The sequence below is a fragment of the Desmodus rotundus genome, chromosome 11 (genome assembly GCF_022682495.2).
Source record: "Desmodus rotundus isolate HL8 chromosome 11, HLdesRot8A.1, whole genome shotgun sequence".
NCBI lineage: Eukaryota > Metazoa > Chordata > Mammalia > Chiroptera > Phyllostomidae > Desmodus > Desmodus rotundus.
In genome coordinates this window covers 5,141,571-5,164,679 of record NC_071397.1, presented here as the reverse complement: position 1 = coordinate 5,164,679, position 23,109 = coordinate 5,141,571, and the positions used below count along the sequence as shown (strand labels likewise).

The 23,109-nt window shown below is 50.3% G+C and overlaps 1 protein-coding gene across 1 annotated transcript; it reads left to right on the top strand.

Moving 5' to 3' along the window:
• Positions 1–9,313: 9,313 nt before the first annotated feature.
• On the top strand, positions 9,314–22,395 carry CCDC167 (coiled-coil domain containing 167). Its single transcript, XM_024557681.4, has 4 exons — positions 9,314–9,405; positions 20,303–20,397; positions 20,612–20,664; positions 21,979–22,395. The coding sequence occupies exons 1-4, from the start codon at positions 9,322–9,324 to the stop codon at positions 22,080–22,082; spliced, it is 336 nt and encodes a 111-aa protein (XP_024413449.2). The 5' UTR covers positions 9,314–9,321; the 3' UTR covers positions 22,083–22,395.
• The last annotated feature ends 714 nt before the right edge of the window (positions 22,396–23,109 follow it).

The window sequence follows — 23,109 nt, the reverse complement described above, 5'->3', positions numbered from 1 at the left end:
ATTACCAAAGAGTGGAAGGTCCCTGGCACCTGTCCCCATTCACATGTATGTCCCCAATTACCGGGATGATCACCATCCTTCTTATGATGTTTACGATTTACACAGCACTGCTTTCCAGAGTTAAACAATGTATTGTATTGTTCTGAATATTAGGAATGTTTTTAAGCTTTAGGAGTCCTGCCGGGTAGCACAGTTGGCTAGAGAGTATCATCCCAATAGGCCACAGTTGCAAGCTTGATGTCTTCTGGTCAGGGCACATACTAGCAACCAATGAATGCATAAGTAAGTGGAACAACAAACTGATGTCTCTCTCTTTCTCCTCTCTTCTCCCTCTCTCTCCCCTTCCTCTCTCTCCAAAAATCAGTAAGTAAAGATTTTTAAAAATTAAATAAAATGTAGGTAAATGATATCACATGGGTTACATTCTTCCGCAACTTGTTTTTTCATACAGTATATTTGTGAGATTTATTCATTTGATGTATGTAGCTCTAGATCACAGGTCAGCAAACTGTTCTGGAATAGATAAATGATAAATATTTTAAACTTTATGGCACAACAGTCTGTTGCAACTACTCAACCCTGCCATTACAGTGTGAAAGCAGCCATAGATAATATGTAAATGAGCACACGTGACCGTGTTCCAATACAATCCTAATTACAGAAACAGGCAGCAAGCTGGAGAACATATTCCTGCCCCATTAACTTTGGGTTTGGCCTAACCGAATTGAACCAACAGAATGCCAGAGAATGCGATGCATGCAAATAGAGTTTTTAAATGTACTTGAATGGTTTAGCTTGGCCTGTTGCAGTCCTGCCATTTGCCATGAGAAGAGCATGCGCCCAGCAAGTTGTTGTCTCTCTGGCCTGAGTCCCCAAATGAGAGACACACGGAGCAGAGTGAACCTAAGCGGAATCACCCCAGATAACCTAAAATCCTGTGAGCAAGGAGGAAATGTTGTTTTATGTCACTGAGATTTTTTTTTGGATTATTTGTTACACAGCATTATTATAGTAGTAGCTAACTAATACAATGAACATTTAAGTTGTTTCCCATTCTTTGGTATTGCAACAACGTGCATGCTTGCAATATGTCAACTGGTGCATCAGTGCATCTACACATTTTCCAGTTAATGCTGATTTGTTTTCCGAAGTTTTGTACCAGTCTACACTCCACCAGCGGTGTCTCAGTTTCCATGGTTGCACATCCTTGTCAACACTTGGTTTTGTCAGATGTCTGCTGATCTGATGGGTGAGAAATTGCATTGCCTGTCTAGCTCTTGTGCATCTTTCCCTTTCTCTAAACCTCCTTCCCTAACTCCCCAGACTGAACTAGATCCACATTTTCAATGCACCCAGAGCTCCTTATGCTTGCCTCTCTTACAGTGCTGGTAACCTGGTTTTGTATTTCAGTCCATCACCAAACAGAAAGCCCCTGTCCTCCAGCCCCAGTATAGAGCTCAGCACATAGCAGCACTCAGTAAATAATTGTTGAACAAAGGTTTGATGAGAAACCTTAAACCTTAATCACACTGGTCACCTCCTGCCGTAGGGGAATGTAGAAGCTGAGACAACTAACTCATCACAGGGATAATACACATATGCCAAGGTGGATGAAAGTTCAGAGACTCATTGCTTCTCACACAGGCATCTGACTTGGGCTTTGAATGGTACTTGTTTTTATGCTACAAGGAGATCAGACCCAGGTGGATCTCAGGAGACTAGCAGGAGCTAGAGAAGTGAATGAAAGCTAACCCCTAAGGATCTGGGGGATGTTTTGTGGGCAAATGCAATCTAAGAAAAGCAGGCAAGAGCAAATAGCTAGCATTTGTTGCACACCGTTCTAAGCACTTTACACATATTTAGAGCCTTCCAACCACCCTATGGGGGTAGATATCAGAGGAGGAAAATGAGAAAAGCAGCTTGCCTACGAGACACAGCCAGGGAGTGGAGGACCTGCACTAGTTTGAACTCAGGCAGTCTGTCTGGCTTCAGGGCCTGAACTTTTTAATCACCATTCTCTGCTGCTATTGTGAAATTCATCACACACACCTCAAAGCAATTACTTTAGAGATCAAGGAGCTTGGCACCTCCCAGAGATTTCTTCCCTGAGGCGCTGAGAACCCCTCTGGATGTCATGGTTTTGTTTGGTATATCCAAGGTCAGATCCGAAGGTCAGAGTTCTGAGAGATCCTTGAGAAGGGCATCTCTGCTGCCAGCAGCGCAATTGAAAGAAAACAGGTCTGGAGCCAGGAGACTTTGGTTTTAATCCAAGCTCAGCCACAGTCTTAGTTTAGGTTATTTTTGTTGCGAGAAAAAAAAATTTTTATAACTTCAAAACTCCTCAAATGAAGAGAAAAGCTGCACTATAGGGGATGGGCAGTATTGCGGGGATACCAAAGGATTGAACCAAGATTTGAACCACCTTCAAAATTTGATAGGACCTTGCGCTCATTCCGTGCCTTTCTCTCTAAGGCCAGCATCTCACTCCAGGGTCAAATTCTTAGAAGATGAAATCTGATTGGCTTAGCCTCAGTCAGGTGTTTTCCTCCATTCCAATCAGCTGTGATGAGGGAGGTGCAATCAAACAGACCTCAGGAAAAGGGGGGCCGTGGTGAGCAAGGCAGGTATCCCCAGAAGGTATCTAACATTACTAATTCACTGTTGACCTTAGCAAAGCCATCTTCCTTCCTGGGAGTCAGTTTTCTCCACCAGAAAATGAGAGATTGATCTTTGTCTTGTTCCCCTTTACATCCACTACGCCTGGCATGTTAGGTGTTTAACACATGTTTGTTGAATTAATGAATGGACTAGAGCAATCTCTATATCACATTCTGAGAGTCTGTCTTTGAGAATTCTTATATGTGAGCTGTGTGGGTGCTGGGAGCTGACAGTGAGGGAGAGGAGGAAGAGGAGGGAGAGAAGGGCAGACAAGACAGATTCTGGTGCCCCAGGAAGCCAATTTAAGCAGGCTTTTCTGTGGGCATCTTCCTAGTGCCAATCCTCTGTCCTCACCAAGCAGCCCTCCGTATGGAATTTGGCTTCTCTAATGGACTCTGTCCCTAGAGAGATAATGACCTTTATAAGCTGTTAAGTTGACTTCCTGAAAATAGCCGGCACGGTGCTCTGTGTTAACATGTCCAAAGGAGAGGATTTGAATCCAGTGTCTAGAATCCAGACTCTTTCACATATTATGTGACCTGGGTGGGTCACCGAACCCCTCTGAACATCAGAGTCTTCATTGGCCACACAGATAGTTACAGAATAGACCAGGGGCGGGGGAGAAGACTGGATGATAGAAAAGACCCCCCTTTTTCTCTGGGGGTTGCTCCCCCGTACTAGGTTTGCTTTGCCCACCACCAGAGGAAAGACGTCTCTCAATGCCAGAGATTGGTGAAAAGGAAAGGAATTATTTACTTGAAATACTACAGACTAAAGTTCTTTAGAATACCCACAAAAGCACACAGTCCTTCCTTCTCCCCTTTGCCCAGTCTGGGGTACATATCTCAGGAAAGAAGTAGAAGCCTGTGGTTCAGGCCCCCAGCACCTTCTCATGGCCCACCAGCAACAGTCCTTTTACCCCTTTTCTTCCAGGCAAAGTCTCTCCTGCTTCCTAAGCCATGTGGCAAAAAGGCAGCACCCCAAAGCTGCATGCCCCCCCCAAAGGTATGTGGTCTCAAAAAGAGACGCCAAATGGCTGCCGTGCCTGGGCTTAAATCCCAGCGCCAATCTTCCTCTGCAGCCCCGTTTCCGGCGCCTCCCACAATTGGCCACGGCTGCCAGCATTCCAGGCAGGTGTGGCCCTGTGGTGTGGAGCCAATTATCTCCAAGCTCTTCTGGACCCCATTACAAATCCCTGTTTGGGGCCCCCCTCTTGTCTGCACCCGGTTACAATATGAGCATATTTGTTCTGCCCCATTCATAGTGGTGCTTGAGGGATATTGACTGCTAAATGAATTGAACTACTACATTTATGGTATGCGAACTACGATTTTTGCTTTGTATAATCCACGCAAGAATTTCATGAGGTACCTACCATTATTATCCCCATTTTACAGATGACAAAAAAACTGAGGCTTAGAGGTCAAGTACTTGCCTCAGGGCACGCAGCTGATGGGCAAGAGAGTCAGGTGCCCGCACTCTGAACCACAAGCCCTGCTGCCTTTGTTTGTGGCCCGGCTAGGAAAAGATGCACGCCGGTGAGGCGGTAGGTACTGTTGTGGCTTCCCAGCACACGGGCCCCCTTGGATAAGCTAAACATTAAGGTTCCAGACCCATGGGACCTATGAGACCCGAATAGATTCCAGAGAAGCAGAATTTGGGGGTTTATTCCTTCAAGGAAAAAAATCAGTCTAAAAATTACATGAATTAAGAAATCTTTGGGCTATCAGCGAAAAAGAAAACCCAGCTCAAACTACTTTACTCAAAAAAAGAAGGATTTATTGGCCTTCATCCTGGGAAGGGCAAATGTCAGGCACCTGCCAGCTGAGCTGCCAACACCCGCAGGGCATTCTCTCTCACCAGCACTCAGAGCCGCCGCCTGTGAGTGCTGCCCGCCTTCTCTCACATCCCGCGGGGGCTTCTCATGCGAGGGAGCACCGCTTCCTGCTGCTCCAGGACGGCATCCCAACAGCTCTGCAACCAGAGCTGAGGTGGGATTTCATTCCCAGCAAGAAAGTTAAAATCTCGGTGAACTCCCATCGGCCGAGCTCAAGCCATGTGTCCTGGCCTCTGAACCAAGAAGAGTGTGGTTCTGTGGTTGGCTGTCCTGCTTGGGTCCCATGTCACCTGCCCATGTGAACGAACAATGAGAGCGGTTGTCAGAACAGAGGGATGGGGGCCGAGATGGCAGCACAGATGTGGATTCTGGGGGACGCTCTGAAGCCGGTGGTCACCCCCAATTTGTGTCCTCTCTAACTGGTGACCCCAACCTTGGTTTCCTCCTGGTCAGCCCATACATACTAACAAAAAAGTCACCTAGTGAGCTGTTAGTTTCTCATTTTCGTCTCCAGAGGGGTTCAGGTGGTTCTCTCTGTGGATGGAGGGGTGGGCCGGTCCTCTTCTGCAAGCCACGTTATTCTTCCATGTACCTCAGCTTCCTTGTCTGCAAAATGGGGAGGAACAGAGCCTGCCTGACTTTCCCTACAGAACCGCATGAGGACCCACAAGCTAACAGATGCGAAAGTTGCTCTAGAAGGAACGAAGTGCCATATTTACAAACATGGGATGTACTTGCTGATGTATTATGCTCCTGCGTGTCCCAGAAAAGGTAGCTCACCAAAATGCACACAGCACACTGAGATAAAAATAAAGTGATAGAGCAAAGGGAGAACAGAAGTGGAAAAATTAAATGAAGCCAGGGAAAATGCTAGCACAGGGAAGCCTACACCCAAAATTCCCGAACAAGTTCAGATGGGAACTTCCTCACGAACAAAAAAGTGGGAGGCGTCATCAGGTACAAAAGGCAGCAAAGCCATAAGGTAGAAGCGTATCAGCAGGCTTTGCAAGACCGCATAGCTTGCCTTGGCACTGACGCTTAATAACAGTGTCTTCTCATCAAGGAGATACTATGTATATCAAGATGTTATGAATAGGCTTATTCAACAATATTTAGATTCCTGTCCTTTTGTGTTTAAAATGTCATCCGACATGTACTTCAGGATCTCCTGTGAATTCATCCTCTATTTAGGATTTTATTTAATTTAGCTAAAAACTGGATGCCAATTAAATATCAGACAAAACCATCCCTTTCATCTTGTCCTCTTCCTTTTCTTTTAATGGTAAAATGAGGCTGCGTGCAAGGACGGGTACAGAAGTTCCCCAGTGGAGGGTGGGACAAAAAGTTTGAGCATCCTGGCTAAGCTGAAGCATAAAAATCACCGAGACGTAAACCGATCCACGCAGGCCGTAAAGATGCTGCCTTTGCCTCAGAGCCTGGACTGCAATCTGCTGCCCTGGAACAACATTCAAACATAAATCAGCCTCCGCTACAGTTTTAACCACCTACGGAATTCTTCATCTCCTGCCCCAAACGTTTCTGACAGTGAATGATTCCACTCTTCCCCACTCTTGCTCTGAGAAAGTGCCCCTGGGGCAGCGATGGGGGTCCGGGCCTGGCCCCACAGGTCGGTCAAGCCCAGGATGGGACAAGGGGTAGCAGAATTGACCCAAGAGTCTTCAGGACAGAGGCAGGGCCGTGTCTAGCCTGTACAGTGCTTTTGTTGAAAAGGGAGCCCCTCAAAGCACGGGAAGCCCCTTGGGTTCCCCCCTGGGGCACTCTCTTCCCCATCTTTACCTAATCCAGGTTCCATTATTCTCCAGGACCCACAGCCTTGACCACACCCACAGCATTTTCTTTTCTTCTGAGCTCCTGGTTCTCAACAGTAAGTACCAGACAGCTGGTATTTATTTATATGATGCCTGGCATTTACTGTCTCAGGTTGTCAGTCTGTCTCTCTAAGTACGTTGAAGGTAACGATTGGTTCTTATTTTGTGTGTCTACCTTATAGCCAACAAAAGTGCCCATGTCTGACCTCTTTACAAATAACAAGATCATTAACAACAGCCTCCAAGGGTGTCTAAGGTGTCTCAACCTCCCCGCTGTGCCCATTTCACAGACAAGGAAATGAAGAGCCAAAAAGGGGGCTTGACCTGCCCAAGGTCAAGGACCTCACACACAGTGAGAACCTGGCCTACCCAGGAATAAACCCAGCTCTGCAGTCTGCCAACGTATGCTCTATTTGCCTTCAACACTTCGCTCTAAAACTCCCGAATGGAAAGTTCAGAACCACAGCTCACTAAAGAACAAGGACAGACAGACAGATAGCTGGTCCACAGTAGTCCGTCTGCATGTGGGCAGAATTTCCAGCACAAAGCCAGGCCAAGCTGCAGCAGGATCAGCAAACAGACCTACGGAAGATCAAAGCTGGTCTTTGGATGTACCAGGGGGATGAAGGACCTCGGCAGGTTACCTGGGGCTCTTGAAGCTTCTCCAACACCACAGGGGTCAACCTGTCCATAACGTCTGGACACATGAAACCCGTGATTGATGGTCTCAGCAGGGAGGACAAGTAAAGGTGGAGATGGCATCTGCTCTCTAGGGAGAGACACTCATGTATTTGGGGGCTGCCTTTTGCAGTGAACTACTCACCCTCGATAGCAGGAAACGACCCAGGTACTAACTCCTAACTCCTAACAACAGAAGCTTTACAATTGTGTCAAAGCTGATAGAAACCAATATCAAAACAATAATCAAAATACAAATGGCAACAGTTGCTAAGTGAAACCCGATAATGAAAAACTGGCAGCGGGCACATCCATCCTGCTGAGCCTCTCCTGGTCGCTAACAAGCCACAGCACGGACCACCTAGTAATTCTCACAGTGGCCCTACAAGCCTGGCACCACCAGCTTCTTCTACAGATATGGAAACCTAGGCTCAGCTAACTTAAGTACCTTCACACCAAACTACAGCTGCTAAGTGCCTGAGCTGGGATTGGAATTCAGGTCAGTTTCGTTCCAAAAGCCTCCCTTTCACGTAACCCACTTGGGCTCTCGTTCCAGTCCCATTTCAAGTATTGGTCCCGTTATGAGAACCAGGAGACAGGTCTGGTTTGGAAAACCTGAGGCTCTTGGGGGAGAAGGATGACAGCTTGCCCACTATTTCGCGGGGAAATAAGGGAGAAAGTCGAGGCACCGACGTGAAGCTCGCCCAGTCTCTGTGGCTTTTCCATGGTGCCAAACGAACGCAAAAGGAGCCACTTCTAAAAGCACACAGTGTTTTTCCTCCTCTTCTCGCCTCCCCTGGGCCTGTGCCTGTGATAATTGGGAGGTCTGGCTTTTCTGGGATTGGAACCAATACTGTGAAGAGTGTTCCGACAATAAATGTTGCTGATTGACAGTTGCTGGACAACGTCCTTCAGTAAGTTTCTTCTGTGCAGGGTGTTAGGCTGAGATCTGCACTAAGGAACTGCTCAACAGCCTGCCGACTGTTCAGACGAATTTACTACACTTTTCCTCTGCTGGCCTCAGTCAGGAGGCCAGGGAGATGGTATCTGAGGTCTCCTGCAGCTCCATCATTCAATGACTCTATCAAGAGGAGAACAGGGATCTGAAGACATCCTTTCCCCAAACACTGAGTCGGGGTCATTATTCACACACAGGAACAACAGGCTCCAACAGCGAGATAACTGGCCAGAAAATAAGGAGCTTCAATTTTGGTCTCATATTCTTTGACCCAGTAATTCCACGTCTACAAATTTATCTCAAAGAATTCAGAAAGACGGAGCTATATGTATGCAAAGGTATTTGCTTTACCATTATTTGGAGGTAACGTCCGATCCCAGACGGACAACTCACATGGCGGCATATACCACCATCACCAATGATGATTTCAAAAGCAGGGAAATGTCTCTGACAGTGTGTTACAAACTGCAGTTCAATATCCATTAATGGGTCATGAAATAAACTTAACAAGTCTCCTGCCACCAACTTTAAAAAAATAAAATAGGCTAGAATAGGAGATATCACAGTGCCTCGCAGGTGGTAAAGTTGTTTATCGGGAAATTTTAGTTTCAGGTATATGGGTAACTGGGCCATGATACAGAATAACATTTTTTATCTTGGGGTCACAGTGAAAACGTCCCAAATGCCTGGGCCTACAGTGGGCTGTACAATACGGTGACGACAGTATAAAGTACTGTGTTTGAAAGGAAGCCTGGAGGGGAGTATGCAGAAACACAGACAAGGAACGGTGTTAAGGCTGGTAGAATATAAGGGATGCTGCTTTAGATTTCCTGTGATGTCTGTGGGCTGTTCTTACAATAAAACAAGTAAAATGAATAAGAACACAAGACCAAAAGGAGGAGTAACAGAAGCTCATGATCAGATCCTCAAAGGCTAAGGGACTCAAAATAGGGCTTCCGGGAGCAGCGGTGCTTCAGGACGGGCTTTGAAAGCTGGGCAGGATTTGAATGGCGGCGCGGGGGAGGTGCAGGGTGGCCTCAAAGTGTGCAGGGTGGTCACTAGAGAGATGCAGGGCAATGAAGAAGATGGGGTAGGGGGAAAAAAAGCCTCTCAGTGCTGCAAAGTGGCTTTGAATAAATAAGGAAAGAGGCAGGTCTACTCCAGGGTGGGGCGCTATTCCTCCCGGGGCATCTAGGGATCTACCGTTCCCCCGGCCCTGGGCTGAGGCTGCCCCTCACAAACATGGCCGCGCCACGCTGGCCCCGCCCCTCCACCAGAGGTCCTCCACCAGGCCCCACCTCTCGCCGCTTTGTGGCCAATAAAGGGGACGCACGACAGTTCGCGCATGCGTGATGCCACCAATGGGCGCGTCTAATAACTACTGGGGGATCCGGGCAAATAACATGGCTAAAAAGAAGCGGGAGAATCTGGGCGTCGCTCTCGAGGTGAGAGAAGTTGGAGTGGGCCACGTCGTTAGTGGGTCAGCCCGGCTGAAGGCTGGAGGAGGGGCCTGAGGGAGGCAGCAGGGGGACGCGCGTTTGGAAGAGGGCAGCCAGGGACATGAGGGGCCCCCTGTGCGTACCTGGAGGGGTACGAAGGTTGGCGAGCCCGAGGGGGAACCAGAGGTGGGAACCTGAGGTGAGGGGACCTCCAGAGCGGAAGACACTTGGAAGTGAACGGGAGACCCCAAAGAGGGCGAGACACAGAAATAAGGAGGCCCTGAAGGGAGACGTTAAATGAGGACCCTAAAAGGGCGGGGAGTCAGAGGTTAAGGGGTACCCCAGAGACCTGTAGATGAGGGACCCCCAAAGGTTAGGAAGCCCATACTGTTTAGTGTGTTCGTAGTGGCTTAACTTTCCTCTGAGATGGGAAATTTTTCTCTAGGGTGCTGAAGCTTGTAGCTTGAAAATTACTTTGGGAACCTGCGGGAATTTGTAGAGAATTGTGGAATGGTGATGTTCCCAAATTGTTTTAAAATAATTTGCTGCCTATGGAAGGGAAAGAAAGTTGATGCATATTGAGCAGCGACTATATGCTACTTTGTTTGCATCCTCAGTTAATCCTCAGTATAAACCCGTGAGATTTGTACAGGTGGGGAAACTGAGGTTTAGAGTAGAGCCCAGGTTGAAGCTATAGAGGAGCTGAGAATCAAGCCAAGTGATTTGTCTTCTAGTGCAGCTGTTCCCAACCTTCATTGCCCGGGAGAAGGAGTGGGGTTGAGGGGCGAAGGTGACAGGAGGCGGAGCTCTGGTGAGCTTCACTCCTCCGCTGTGGATGAATGGGGGGGCGGGGTTGGGGGGCGGGTACAGGAGGCGCTTACCGCGGTTCCTAAGAGTCCTGTTCTAGTGCATCTTGTTTCCGATGTGTTACGATTCCTTAGATCACTTCCCAGAGGTTGCAAGAAACAGAGTAATAATCTTGAGCTTACTACCACTTTCGTGCTTCTGAAATGTAAGGTTGCACTAAGAATCTTTTGGAGAGCTTGTTACAATGGAGAGTTGTTGAATTCTCTCCCACCTGGGGTAATTTCATTAAGACTTGGGTGTGTATTTGGGGGTGGGGAGGGTGTATTTTTAACAAAGAATTTGGGTAGGGGGGTTCATTGATTTGCGAGAGAGAGAGGGAGGTACATCGACTTGTTGTTGCACTTATTTATGCATTCATTGGTTGATTCTTCTTTGAGCTCTGACCATGTATGGAACCTGCAACCTTGGCATATTAGCACAACGCCCTAACCAACTGAGCTACCTGGCCAGAGGCAAAGAATGTTTTCAAAAAATCGTACTGATTGATTTTAGAGGAAAAAAACATCAATTTGTTGTTCCACTTACCTACCCATCCACTGGTTGATTCTTGTATGTGCCCTGACTGGGGATTGAATCCACAACCTTGACATATTGGGACTAGGCTCTAACTCACTGAGCCCCCCGGCCGTGGCAGGATTTTGTGTTTTTAACAAGCTACACACGTCATGCTGAAGCAGGAGGTTTCAGTGACACCCTTGAGAAACACCGGCCTACTTGGTGGGGGAAAAAGTTGATGGAAATATAAATCTTCTGAAGGAGAATATAGATGGTGAAATGAGAAGGCTCTGTGTAGTGGGAAGAGCATAGACTTTATAGTCTGTATTAGGACACAATAGGCTGCTGTAACAAACCTCAAAAGTCAGTGTCATCAAGCACAAGAAAGTTGGGGGGGGGTTCTAACATGCTAGAGCAGGGACGGGCTGATGTTGTCTGTAAAGGGTCAGAGAGTAAATATTTAGTCTTTGTGGACCATATAGTCTCTTGTAACTATAGTTGATCCTCCATTATTCATGGAGTCTGTATTTGTGAATTTGTCTACTTGTCCAAATGTATTTGTAAAATCAATACCTGCACTGCTTTTGCAGTAATTCACAGACGAACTCAAAGCAGGAAAAAATTTGAGCCATCTGAGGCCCGTGTATCCCGCTAAGGTTGAACAAGGCAGTCCTCTGCCTTGTTTCAGTTCTTATATGGGAAACAAGTGTCCTTTTGGTGGTCTCTTTAGTGCCACACTAGTTTGTAATTTTGGGCTTTGTGCTGGGGATCTTGCTGTTTAAAATGGCTCTCAAATGTGGTGCTGAAGTACCGTCTAGTTTTCCGAGTGCAGGAAAGCTTCCTGAGCCTCGCAGAGTGACTGTATGTGTGACTTTGTTCAGGTCTGAGTTATAGGGCTGTTTGGCTGTGAGTTCAGTGTTAATGAATTGAGAATATATATATATATATATGTGTGTGTGTGTGTATTACATTAGGTCTTGTTAAACATGCAAAACAAAGTTTTGGATTGATCAGTTGATAATAATGTTTTGACCAGAGGCTCACAGGAGCTTAACCCGGTTCAGAATTTGCTCATTCATTTTTGGTGGCATCTTTATAGAAAACATAACCACCACAAATAACATAAATCAACTATACTCCAGATAAGCTGTCTTGGCACAAAAGCAGCCATGGACAGTATGTAAATTAATAGGTGTGGCTGTGTTCCAATAACACTATTTACAAAACAGATGATGGGCCATATTGGCCCCCAGGCCATCGTCTGCCAACCCCTGGTCTAAAGTGCTGGGACAGTAGTGGTTCTGCTGTTTGTCTTCCATCTTGTGGTTCCGCCTTCCCTTTGGATCTTATTGTCACCTCGTGAGTGAAGCCAGGCCGTACCCCACTGATGTACCCACTGGCAAGGAAAGAGAGTGAAGGAAGCACACCTAGTGTCTTAAGAGTCTTGGACCTAAAATGCCCACTTCTCATTGGCAGAGACGTGAGGTAAGAAGCGAGGCCTCACCTATGTGCAGGGGGAGGCTGGAAAGTGCATTCAGCTGGGAGGCCACGTGCCCCAGTGCAGCTGGTCGTAGGGAAGAAGGGACTAGTGTGTTTTAGTGGACAACCCACAGTCTACACAGATTGCAGCTTACCTCGCAGTGTGGTTTTGAGGATTAAATGAGAAGATCTTTTTCAGGAGCCTAACATGGGCCTGGCGGTGTTAGGATCAGCAAACGGTGCTCTTACCAGCAGCCTTTGTGGTTCTTTTGCATCTTTCTCTCATGGCTAAGTCAAGCCCCTTGTTTGGACTTCAGTTTCCTCGTCTGTAACACCAAGGGCTTTAAGTTCACCAAGGGCTATAGACTCACATGGTCCAAATGCAGATCACAGTGGTCTTCTGTTTGGCTGACACAGGCTTTAAAGGTGTTTTGAATTTGCTGGGACGTATGCTCTAATGCCACCTTATACCAGTCACATTTGCCAATGCACTTTTTACATGTCCATACCAATATAGATACTTACATTTGCCATCTTGGTCTCTAAGGCTACTTTTTGCTTGGGAATTCTAACATTTGAGATCTGTAACTGTGCACCTGAGAAAAAGCTTGGCATCTGGCTGTCTCCTCACCTTGCTCCTGGACGTCGCCCCAGCGGTCTGAGTGTTGAATGTGTACTGACGTCAGCAGCAGCAGATACCGTCCTCGCTGAAAGTCCTGTGCGTACAGCCAAGGAAGTGATGATTTAATCAGCAGTGTTTGTTAACCTGACGAGAGCAATAAAATCCCCACAAGTGAGGGAGCCAGCTCAGCACCTGCAAACAGTCTCCACTTGTTGTAATGCAGCAATTGCCGAGTGGGCAGCCTCGACCCCGAGGCCGGCGCAGGCCAGCTGTACCAGGCAGTTACCTCCCAGGACAGCCGCAGCACCTCCTGGCCTCCCCGACTCGTGGCTCCTCTTAAGATCTTTGTATCCAACTCATCTGCCACCTCGTGAGATCTCAGATTTGGAAAAAACTGGCTATGAGTTTTAGCTTCTGAGAGTTAATTCTGAATAGCGAGAAAGAATTTCAGTTCAGATGAGAAATCCCCAGCTCTGGCACTGATTTTAATGTTGGGTGGGAGGAGGGAGAAGGTGTGTTTCAGTCTAAACTGATAGGTGGGTTCTGGCTGAGGGAAAGGTTTCATTTCAGTCTAAAGCGATAGGATTTTGGCTGGTGTAAAACCTGTTTGTGTTTTTAAATCTCTGCTAGTAATGAGCTGTTACTTGGTCATTGTGCTTTTCTTTGGAAGAGGGACTATTCAACTCGGTGTCTTTAGATGTTTCAACAGCCAATTGTCTTAACAGATATGCAGTGTCTCAGCTGACATTTTAAAGGAGATACTTGGTTTGATCTATTTCCTAGTACAAAAATCTATCAGTTTGGAAAGCTTTTGGCTACAAGTCACAGAAAACTGACCTTAGTTATCTAAACAAATAGGAGTATATATTTTTTTTCCCATAACAGGAAATTTGGAGCTTGGTGGCATTGGCTCAAAAGCTCAGCTATGTCAGGGCTGGTATTTCTGCGTTCTCTAAACTGTTTCCTTTAGTCACAATATAGCTGCCTAAGTTCCAGTCATCCTATCTGACTTCAGTGATTTTATTTATTTATTTTTAGAGAGTGTGGGAGGGAGGGAGAAAGAGAGGGAGAGAAACATCAGTGTGTGGTTGCCTCTCACATGCCCTCTATTGGGGACCTGGCCCGCAACCCAGGCATGTGCCCTGACTGGGAATTGAACTGGCGACCCTTTGGTTTGCAGGCTGGCACTCAATCCACTGAGCCACACCAGCCAGGGCTCATATCCAACTGTAAATGAGGAAGAAGGAGAAAGGAACTATAACACTCTTTGTCCCTTTTATAAGCAAAGGATAAGCCCTCCCAGGAATCTCCCAGCTGACTTCTGAACATCTTGTTGGCCAGAACTGGTTCATGGCCACGCCTAGCTGCAGCGAGGCTGGCAAAGCTTTCTGTTGAGCTTTTCTAACTTCTGTAACGGAGTTAGACAAAGGAGGGGGTTGGGAATTAGTGCTGTGCTAGCTAACCAATAGTGTCTGCTACAGGGAATACAATTTAATGGGAGTCATTTCAAATTTACTGGAATCCTTCTCAGAAAAAGAGGCCACGATCAGTGACGATGAGGCTGAGGTGGTAGGTTGAGGGGAGAGGTAGCCTAGATGTGGTGAGCGCCAGAGGAAAGGAATCTTGACTGTTTGTCTGATGTAAGCTGCCTGAGGGCAGCGCGGGGCAGAAGTCTCGGGGAGGCGGACAAAGACAAAGATGGTCCTGTCCTGGAGTCGCCTGTGCACCAAGCTGACGGGAGCCTGCCAATTTGCCGAGACAAGGACTAGAAGCAGCTCAGTAGACTGTCAATAAATATTTACCAAATTGGCTTCAGTGGCTGGAGGAGGCACTTGAACCTTTGCCTCTGACCTCTGAGCCCAGCAGAGTGATTTGCTGATTAGACGTTAGGAGGCCACGGTGGGGCAGGCCGTTGGATGCTGCCTTGCCAGGGTGCTGCCCGGCCAGGGGCTGGGAGAAAGGCTTGCAACAAGCAGAAATCGTTCAAGGAACGCTGACCATTAAATGAGCCTTACCTGCTTCCAGACACAAGAGGCAGGTCGCCACTGGGCAGGTGATTTCTCTTGGCAGCCTGTGTCTGGCTCCACTCCACTTGATGGGGGTCAGGAGACTAAAACCTCATTACCCAACACGGCTGGATGTCAGCTTGTGTGGAGTGGCTGTTTGCCAGCATCTTAATTAATGAATTCATAAGGTGCGGAGTGGATGCCAGTTCTTGAAAAATGCTTTGAGCCTTTCAGCGATGAAGAAGCTTTTGCTAATTTACCAAAAAATATATTTGGGGAAAGAAGAGAAAACAAACTCCAAACAACATTCTGGCCAGGGACAGACGAAGGCTGCAGGCAGAGAGAGGGTGACGTGTCTCTCCCTGCAGCCGCTCTGCAGGCGGGAAGGTCTGAGAACGCCTCTCAGAGCTGGCTGGGGCTTCGGAGGGCCCCTCGCTTGTCCCTGACGCAGGGTGAGGGTGACTCTCCAGAGAAATGACAGGCCCCTGGGTTCTCTGTTTTTCCTGACAATTGTCCATTGATTAAGAACTGGAAAGACTGCCCGTCTTCATCTGCACGCCCAGGAGAGGGACTTCTCACAAGGCCCGAGGATTTGGGGAGGTTTTCTGCCCCCACAGAGGCCTGTGAGCCTCCTCCACAGAAAGACACCCCTTAATTAGTGTCGGAGTAATCAGCCCTTTGGGGTTTGAAGCCAGTCACCTGAAAAATTGAGGCCCGTGACCCCCATGTGACTTGGCTGTGTGGCCTAAAGGCCCCAGATGGAAAGCCCAGCGCTCTTGCCAAAGACCATCTGGGCAGGCGGTCTGGCTTCTTTATCCATTATAATAAACATCCCGGGGCTGCCCTGACGTGTGAAAACGAGTGGGTTTCCAGAAATCCAGTTCCCAGGCTGCTGGGGCTGGCCGTGAGACAGCTGACACCACTCGCAGGCTGTGAATTAACCAGTGAGAAGAAAGGCTTCGATGCCCGTGGGGAAAGGAGCGCCCATCAGGCCCACCAACCCACCCTTCTTCTCCAAACTGAGTCCGTTGTTGTTGTTTTAATTGAATTTATTGGGGTGGTATTGGTTAATAAAACCATACAGATTTCAAGAGTACAACTCAAAACATCACCTGCGTACTGGAAAGTGGGGTGGGCGGGTGGAAGTGGGCAAACTGGGTCTGTTTTGTGTGCATTTTGGAAGGTGCCTTGGCAGTTTAGACGATTTGGGGAGGCTGCCTGGGGCGTTTGTGAATGAAGCCAGGGTTGGAGGGTAATCGCCTCCAATGTGAGGACGGATGCTCAGCTCCTTGTCTCACTGTCCCCAAGCAGACAGGTTTCAATCAGGTCCTTCCTTCCCAGAGAGGATCTGCTACGTGGACAGAGACCAGGAAAGCTCCTCCATACAAGGTTATTCAGAGTAGAGTCTACGGAAGCCGGATCAGCAAGCTCAGACAGACTTTGACTGGGATGTAGAGTAACTGTTCCACACAATCCTTTGTCGTGAATGTCTCCACGAGGGATTTTAAAGAAAGAGCATGAGCTCCGGAGGAGAAAAACCCAGATTCAGAACGCACTTCGGCCACTTCCCAGTTCCGTGACTTTGGGCAGTTGCTTAAAATCTCTGTGCCGGCGCTCGCTCCTCTGTAGAATGGGGGCAGCCCCGTCCTGGTAGAGTCATTGTTGTCGAGCTTCCCACAGACGGCCTAGCCCGGGGTGTACGGAGTGGAGGTTGGACCCAGGAGCCAAGAGGGGCTCAAGGGCCGGTGGCTCTCTGCTCTGTCGACGTGGGGTGGCAGGCTCACTATGTGACCGAGGACAAAGTACTTCTTGTCTATGGCATGAGTTTCCTCATCTGCGAGGTGTGGGTACTAATAGTGCTGCTCACTCAGGGGGTAACTGTGAGCATCGTGTGAGGGAATCCGAGATAAGCTCAGAGCAGTGCCTGGCACGCAGCCTGCACTACAGAAGAGGTGGCTGCTCCTGGGGTGGCTTAGTTCTGCATGGACTCTCGGCTTCCATGAGGCTGCCTTGCCTCATTCTGTACCATCCACACGTCCACACGTGCGAACCCAGCGGTTTGAGTTGGGCTCAGATACCCTCCACCGTGCTCTTTATCAGTTCTTGGTGCCCAGGAAGGACCTGGCCAGGCAGGTGCAGGATATGCCCCGTGACCATGGCCTGACTCCTGAGGTTAACTCATTGCCAGCCACTCACTGATCCAAAGCTCCCAAGAGCCAGGCCAGCAAGACTGAAACAACTTCCCAACCTAGAAAGCAGCGGCCCAGTGCCAAGCCCTGAGGGTGCTTTCTGCCCTTTCCCAGGAGAAGGTCGGGCCCTAGACAGTGGCCCCTTAGGCAGTGGGCAGGGAGCCACCTCCCAGGCTGTCAGGATGCTTACAGGACACGACTGAGCCACCCTCAGTAGGGGCACCTTCGCTAGGGGAGGGACCGCCTATGGCCTGTCGGCAGAACAAAAGCTGCACATGAGGCCCTGGCAGCAGTCAGACCCAGGGAGCCTGGCCTGGCCTGGCCTGTGTGCTGGTCAGTTTGCACATAAGCTAGCACTCGTGTTTCCTGCCCCCAAAGACGCCCCACTGAGGACTTTGCCAGGAGGCTCCACGCTCCTGACAAGATGCCTCAGGGGAATTTCAGATGAATTTTACAGTTTCTCTTAACACAGTGGTTTTATGGCATATGGGACCCCAGGGAGAGCTCCCTAAAGCTCTGAGGTGTTATTCCCCGAGTCAGGTGGCAGAGGGGATTTTGCTTAGCTGGCTTGGGTTACCGAGCTGCCAGCAGAGCACCATGGAGCACACAGCACTCAGAGCTGCCTCTGAGGGGGGAGACCTGGAAGAACACCGGGAGAAGCTCTGCTCCTGATGACTGAAAATGAGGAAGTCCTTCTTTCCCTTCTTACCTGCCAGCAGGAGTGATGGTCCCTCTAGGCTGGGGTTGCAACCCATGCTGACCTTGACTGCCAGGCTGACTTCAGCAGATCTTGACATTCTTCTGCAGGGAACATCCCTGCCACTATGGAGAATCCTTGGTCTTGTACTTCTCACTGAGCCAGCTCCTCTGCTCACTCCTGAAGCCGCCGCCAGGCACCGATTCCCCAGTGCGAGCTTGGATAAGAAAGGCAGTGTCTGGCGGCAGAACTGTTCGTGAGCCTTTCCTGGTAGAGTACAGACGTCCTGGATCCTGGCTCCAGGCTTCCCTGGGACGTTCGGCTCCCTCCTGTTTAAGGGGTGCTCCTGCCCACTCCTCACCTTATGGACCTCTTTTCCCCGTCTTTTTCCTGTCATGGCTCTGCGTCTTCCCCATCTAGGCTCAGGCCAGGCTTTAGCCACTGCTGGGCTTGGGGTCAAATCAGACTTACCCACCAGGAACCCCTGCACACTCACCACTTACTTCTTAGTTCTCTGAACTGCTTGCACGCAAGTTTACACGATACCTACCAGGTCCTCAGCTCTGTGAGGTGCAAGAAGGCACAGGGTGCTAACTTGCAGGGAGCTTGCCCCACACACCACTGCCTTCTTGACTGCCTAGCGCTCCTTTGCAGCCATGCTGCACCTGCCGTCATCTCAGTGACTTAAGTGTTCACTTCCCCGTATAAAAATGGGCTCTTGGTCTTCTGAATATAAACGCAATGTCCAGACACTTCTTAATGTTATTGTGCATTGGGGTATCTGCTCTCTGCACTGTCTGAGTCCCTGTCTCAGTCCCCGCCTTGACTGTAACCACTTGGCCTGTGAGTCACAGCTAGCATTGCTACCCACCCACAGCTCCAGGAGAATCTGAGCACTGGGGCCAGTCTTGGGCCTGGCATGCTCCTCCTGCTAATTGACCTGCCGTCCAGCTGGTTGGGCAGGAGTTCTGGGACCCCCCCCTTGGCCTCCAGAGTGTAACTCTTCCACTGGTGTTGTCTGGATCTCTTTGCTGGGGCCTCTTTCTACTTTAATCCTGGGGTTTTGCATTCCTGCTCCCAGCTTAGCTGCATGCCAGGCCGCATAGAGCCACGGTGTGGCCGAACCTGGGCTCCACCTGCCGTTCCATGTCTCTGCAGAGTGCCCAGATCACACCTGAGTTTATTCTGCCCTTCGACACTGCTCTAGGCTTGTCATCCCAGGCGCAGCAGGCCTGGCCTTCAGAACTTGCTGCTGCCTCCTGAGCCCCGGGCCAGCTTCATCCACGGCCACTCATGAGGTTCCCAGCATGCCATGTCCTCAGCCAGCTGGATGCTGCTCTGACGGTCTCCCCTTCAGGCCCCCAGCCCTGCCAAACCCACCCCGACTCAGAAGATGGCTACCCGTGACCAGGGGGCTTCTGTCCATCACACACCCCTACTTCTAGCTCCTTCTCTTACTGAGAGCGATAAGGAGAGAGGGGTGCTCCACTTTGACTCCTCAGAGAAGTGATTCTGTTTGGAGACCTTTTCTTCCGTTTATGAAATAGAGGTCATATTTGCTATCCCTCCCGGGGACGTGGTCAGAAGGAGTTAAGTCAGATAGAAAATCAAGCATTCTGGGGTCCAGTGGGCCTTCCCGCCCACCGAAATCTAGGCTGCCAGGCAGGGCAGTGGTTCGAAAAAAGCGGGCCCAGGCCTAGCATGGGTGGTCGGTTAGACACCCGGGGACAGACGGACACAAATGAACTTCCAAGGCCAAATGCATGACACCAGGACCCAGGCTTGGACGATCCAGTCCAGTATGTTATGTGAGGTTTTCCCACAACTCAAATCATTTTGTCAAGTGCACATCTCTGAAATTATAATCAACACAAATAGGAAAACTATACCTTTGGCAGCCAATCTTTCAGAGGTTATTTTGCTCAGAAGTTACAGCCACCTTGATGATGGGCAATGTTTTTGCTCAAGATCCTAGTCAAAAAGAAGTGCAAGTGCTTTGCGTGTTTCCACACAGCACTTTCTGGTGACTCTCATGGAAAGGTGTATTGTCTTACAACTGAGATCACTTAGAGATGAAGTGTCATCAGTGGGAAAAACACCTGCGCTTTGCCCCTGGATGTCTGATCACCCATCCCTCCCGTGTTGGGTGCGTTGGAAAGGCAGAGCCTTCCCGAAGCATCTCGCTTCCCTCCAGGACACGCCTGTGTGGCAGGCGTTTGCCGTGTTCCAAGCTGTGCTTAGTCCTGATGGGGGGCCCGTGCAGGGGAGATAGTGACTAAAGGGCTGCCTCTGCCCGTCCCCAACCCATGACTTGGCCCACTGGGTCGGCACAGCTGTGAGACCCTGAGCGACATCCCCACCTATTTCCAGCGGGGCCCAGGCTGCACCACATGGAGGTGGACAGCAAACCAGAAATGTTAGGCATGGCAGGGGGGTGTGCGGGAAGACTCCTAGAGGCTTCCTCCTCCCCATCCCAAAGTCCTGACTATTTTGAAAGTCGAAAGGCTCTGCTTCCCATCTCTAGCCGCTGGTGTGCTGTATGTTTCAGATTGATGGGCTGGAGGAGAAGCTGTCACAATGTCAGAGGGCCCTGGAGGCTGTGAACTCCAGGCTCTGTGGGGCGGAGCTGAGCCCGGACACCAGGTAATGCTCCTGCCCATGCCCTCTGGCCCCTGACCCCCACCCTCTGCCCCCGGACCCCCACCCACCTGTCTAACCTAGGCCCTGAGCTTCTAGTCCCCCCTCCAGCTGCCACCAGAGACCTGGGCTCTTGTCCAACCTGCCCTGGTACGCCAGCTGCCCCTTGGTTGGGAAGAAGGAAAAGGGCTGGAGCCATAAAACTCCTTCCCCCTCACAGGAAGTCTCTGGAGAAGGAGAAAAACAGCCTCATGAACAAAGCCTCCAACTATGGTAAGAAAGTTCCCTTCTGCTAGCAGCCCCACCCTCCAGTCCCAGGGTCTGCAGGGGCAGGCAGCCCGGAGAGCCCATAAGGTGACAGGGGTCCAGGAGGCTGCAGGAACCCACTCCAGGCCTAGCAGCCTGGAGCAGTTTGTTCCTTTGTTCCTGGGGAGGCAGAGTGGCCTGCAGGTCTGTCTGCCTGGAATGAAGGAGTACGCTGGTAGCCAGGTCCAGAAAAGGTTCTCACATCCACTCAGACTTGGGAAGTCTGTTTTCCCTGCTTGCTCCTCCCAGACGTCCACTCCACCCTGAGGAAACCCTGTGGTGGGAGTGAGGGACTTGATGGAGGGTGAACCTCCCGCTGGGGTGCTGTGAAGGGCTGCTGGGCTGGAGCAATGCTGCCACCTTCTGGGTGCTGGGGGGCAGAGCCAGGTAGAGCCCAGGCAGGGGATGGAGGGCAGCTGCTTGGCCCACTACCACCCCTTCCGCCACTCCGCCCGTTGGCCTGGAGGAAGGAGGGTCCACAGAGGCTCCTTGACTTGTTTGTTCTATTCTCAGGGGCCAGACATGGCCAAGACCCAGCCCAGAATAGTCCACATGGCAGGGAACCTCCCGGGGCCCATTCTGAAAAAACACTAAGCACAGTCCATGTGCACCCACCGTCTTCCCCGGGCCCTGCACTCCGTCTGGTCTGCAGGTATCTCCCTGCTCCCTCACACAGGTAGAGGTGGGACATCAGTTCCCCCTCCAGCCAGCAGTTGTCACACACCTGCGTGTCACATGAGATCAATGGCACTGCATGGCTGTAGAGTCGGACTGGCTTCCTCTAGAGGCAAGCCGACTACTCACAGCACAAACTGCCTCCTCTCAGCGTCCCCCACTAAGGGCGCCCAGCAGACTGGGAGCAGTGGTGGTGCAGTTACCCATCCCCACCCCAGCACCAGCACGCAGGAGGTCCTGGTGCCCTCAGAGCTTCTAGCTGAGACACCCTGAAGGGATGAGCACCAGAGCCCACCCGGGGACAGGCTGAGGACTCACCTGGTGACGCCATGCCACCATATAGCTTGGCTTTCATGTGTGGCCTTTTTGGTGACCCCCTCACACATCCCATTCTCAGCATCAAATGCATTTGAAGAGAAATGGTTGAGCACATTGAGTGCTGGGACTTTTGTGGGCAAGGGGGAGTCGTTTTTACAGGTAAGGAAATGGCTGGTAGGGAACACCTCTGCCCTTAGCAGTGTGCGTGCCCATCTGTGGGAGAGGCAGAGGCAGATGACAGTAGCAGATGGAACCAAACTACCTGTCCAACACCCCGTGTCCTTCCAGAAAAGGAGCTGAAGTTGCTTCGGCATGAGAACCGGAAGAACATGCTGCTCTCTGTGGCCATCTTCGTCCTCCTGAGCCTCATCTATGCCTGTTGGACCATGTGAGCCTGAGATTTCTCCGGAGTCTGCAACCTGGTCACGACCAAGCAGGACCTTCAGGCCTCAAGAGGACCAAGGTACAGGGACATTTCTGCCCCACCCGGACACTGGAGCAGGGCTTCCTGTTGGCTCAGCCCCTCCTGCCTCCCTGCCCCACCAAAGGGCCTGGGTCTCCAGGACTGCGTGCCAGCCCCTCCCTTAGCCCACAGGAGAGGCAATAAAGAACGCCCAGGCTGTGCCCATCCGCTGAGTCAGTGTCATGGTCCCGCTGCAGGCTGGGGGAGGGGGGGCAGTGGGGGAGTGCACACTCAGGAATCAAGGGAGAGATGTTAAGGGAGAGCTCTTGGCTTAGAACTCAAACAAAGGAGGCTGCAAAGGTGAGCCCCCGGCTTAAGTGGGGAATAAGGAGACAGCAGGAAGTGCTCTCCAAGCCAGAACTACACTGGGAGTCACGTCTAGGGCTTGGGAAATGTGCCATGTGTCCACCCCCCTCCCCCCCCAAACACACTACCTTGCTCTCTAATCAGTGCCACTGCCTATAGTTATGGCAGAAAAAATGTAGCCTATGCTGCGAAAGGCAACTTGGGGACTTGAAGTGGTCGCGTGGCAGTCCCACAGAGGCAAGGAGTTAATCCGTCTTCAAGAGGCAGGCAAGCCGGTGAGGTCTGGTGGAGTGAGTGGGCAACAAGAGTCACGGTAATGACCAGACAGACTTATGGTGACAGTGGCCGGTAAATCAGGCGGGGTTTGCAGGAAGCAGCAGTAGAGGCGGGGCCGACGGGAGGGGGAGGCAGGAGCTGCAAACACAGACATCTCAAACCGCCCCTGCGCACATCCCCACCTACTCCCAGCACAGGGCCCAGGAGTCTGCAGTGGGAGGCTACAGCGAGGCAGAGCAGTGCAGGGCAACCAAAAAGGTGAAGGGCTGGGAGCTGAGATGTCCCCAATTAAGTAAAAAAGGAAAGGAGTTGTCCTGGGAGCTCGGGGAAGGACCCTTGAGGCCAAGGTGGAGCCAAACAAAAAGCAGGCAGGC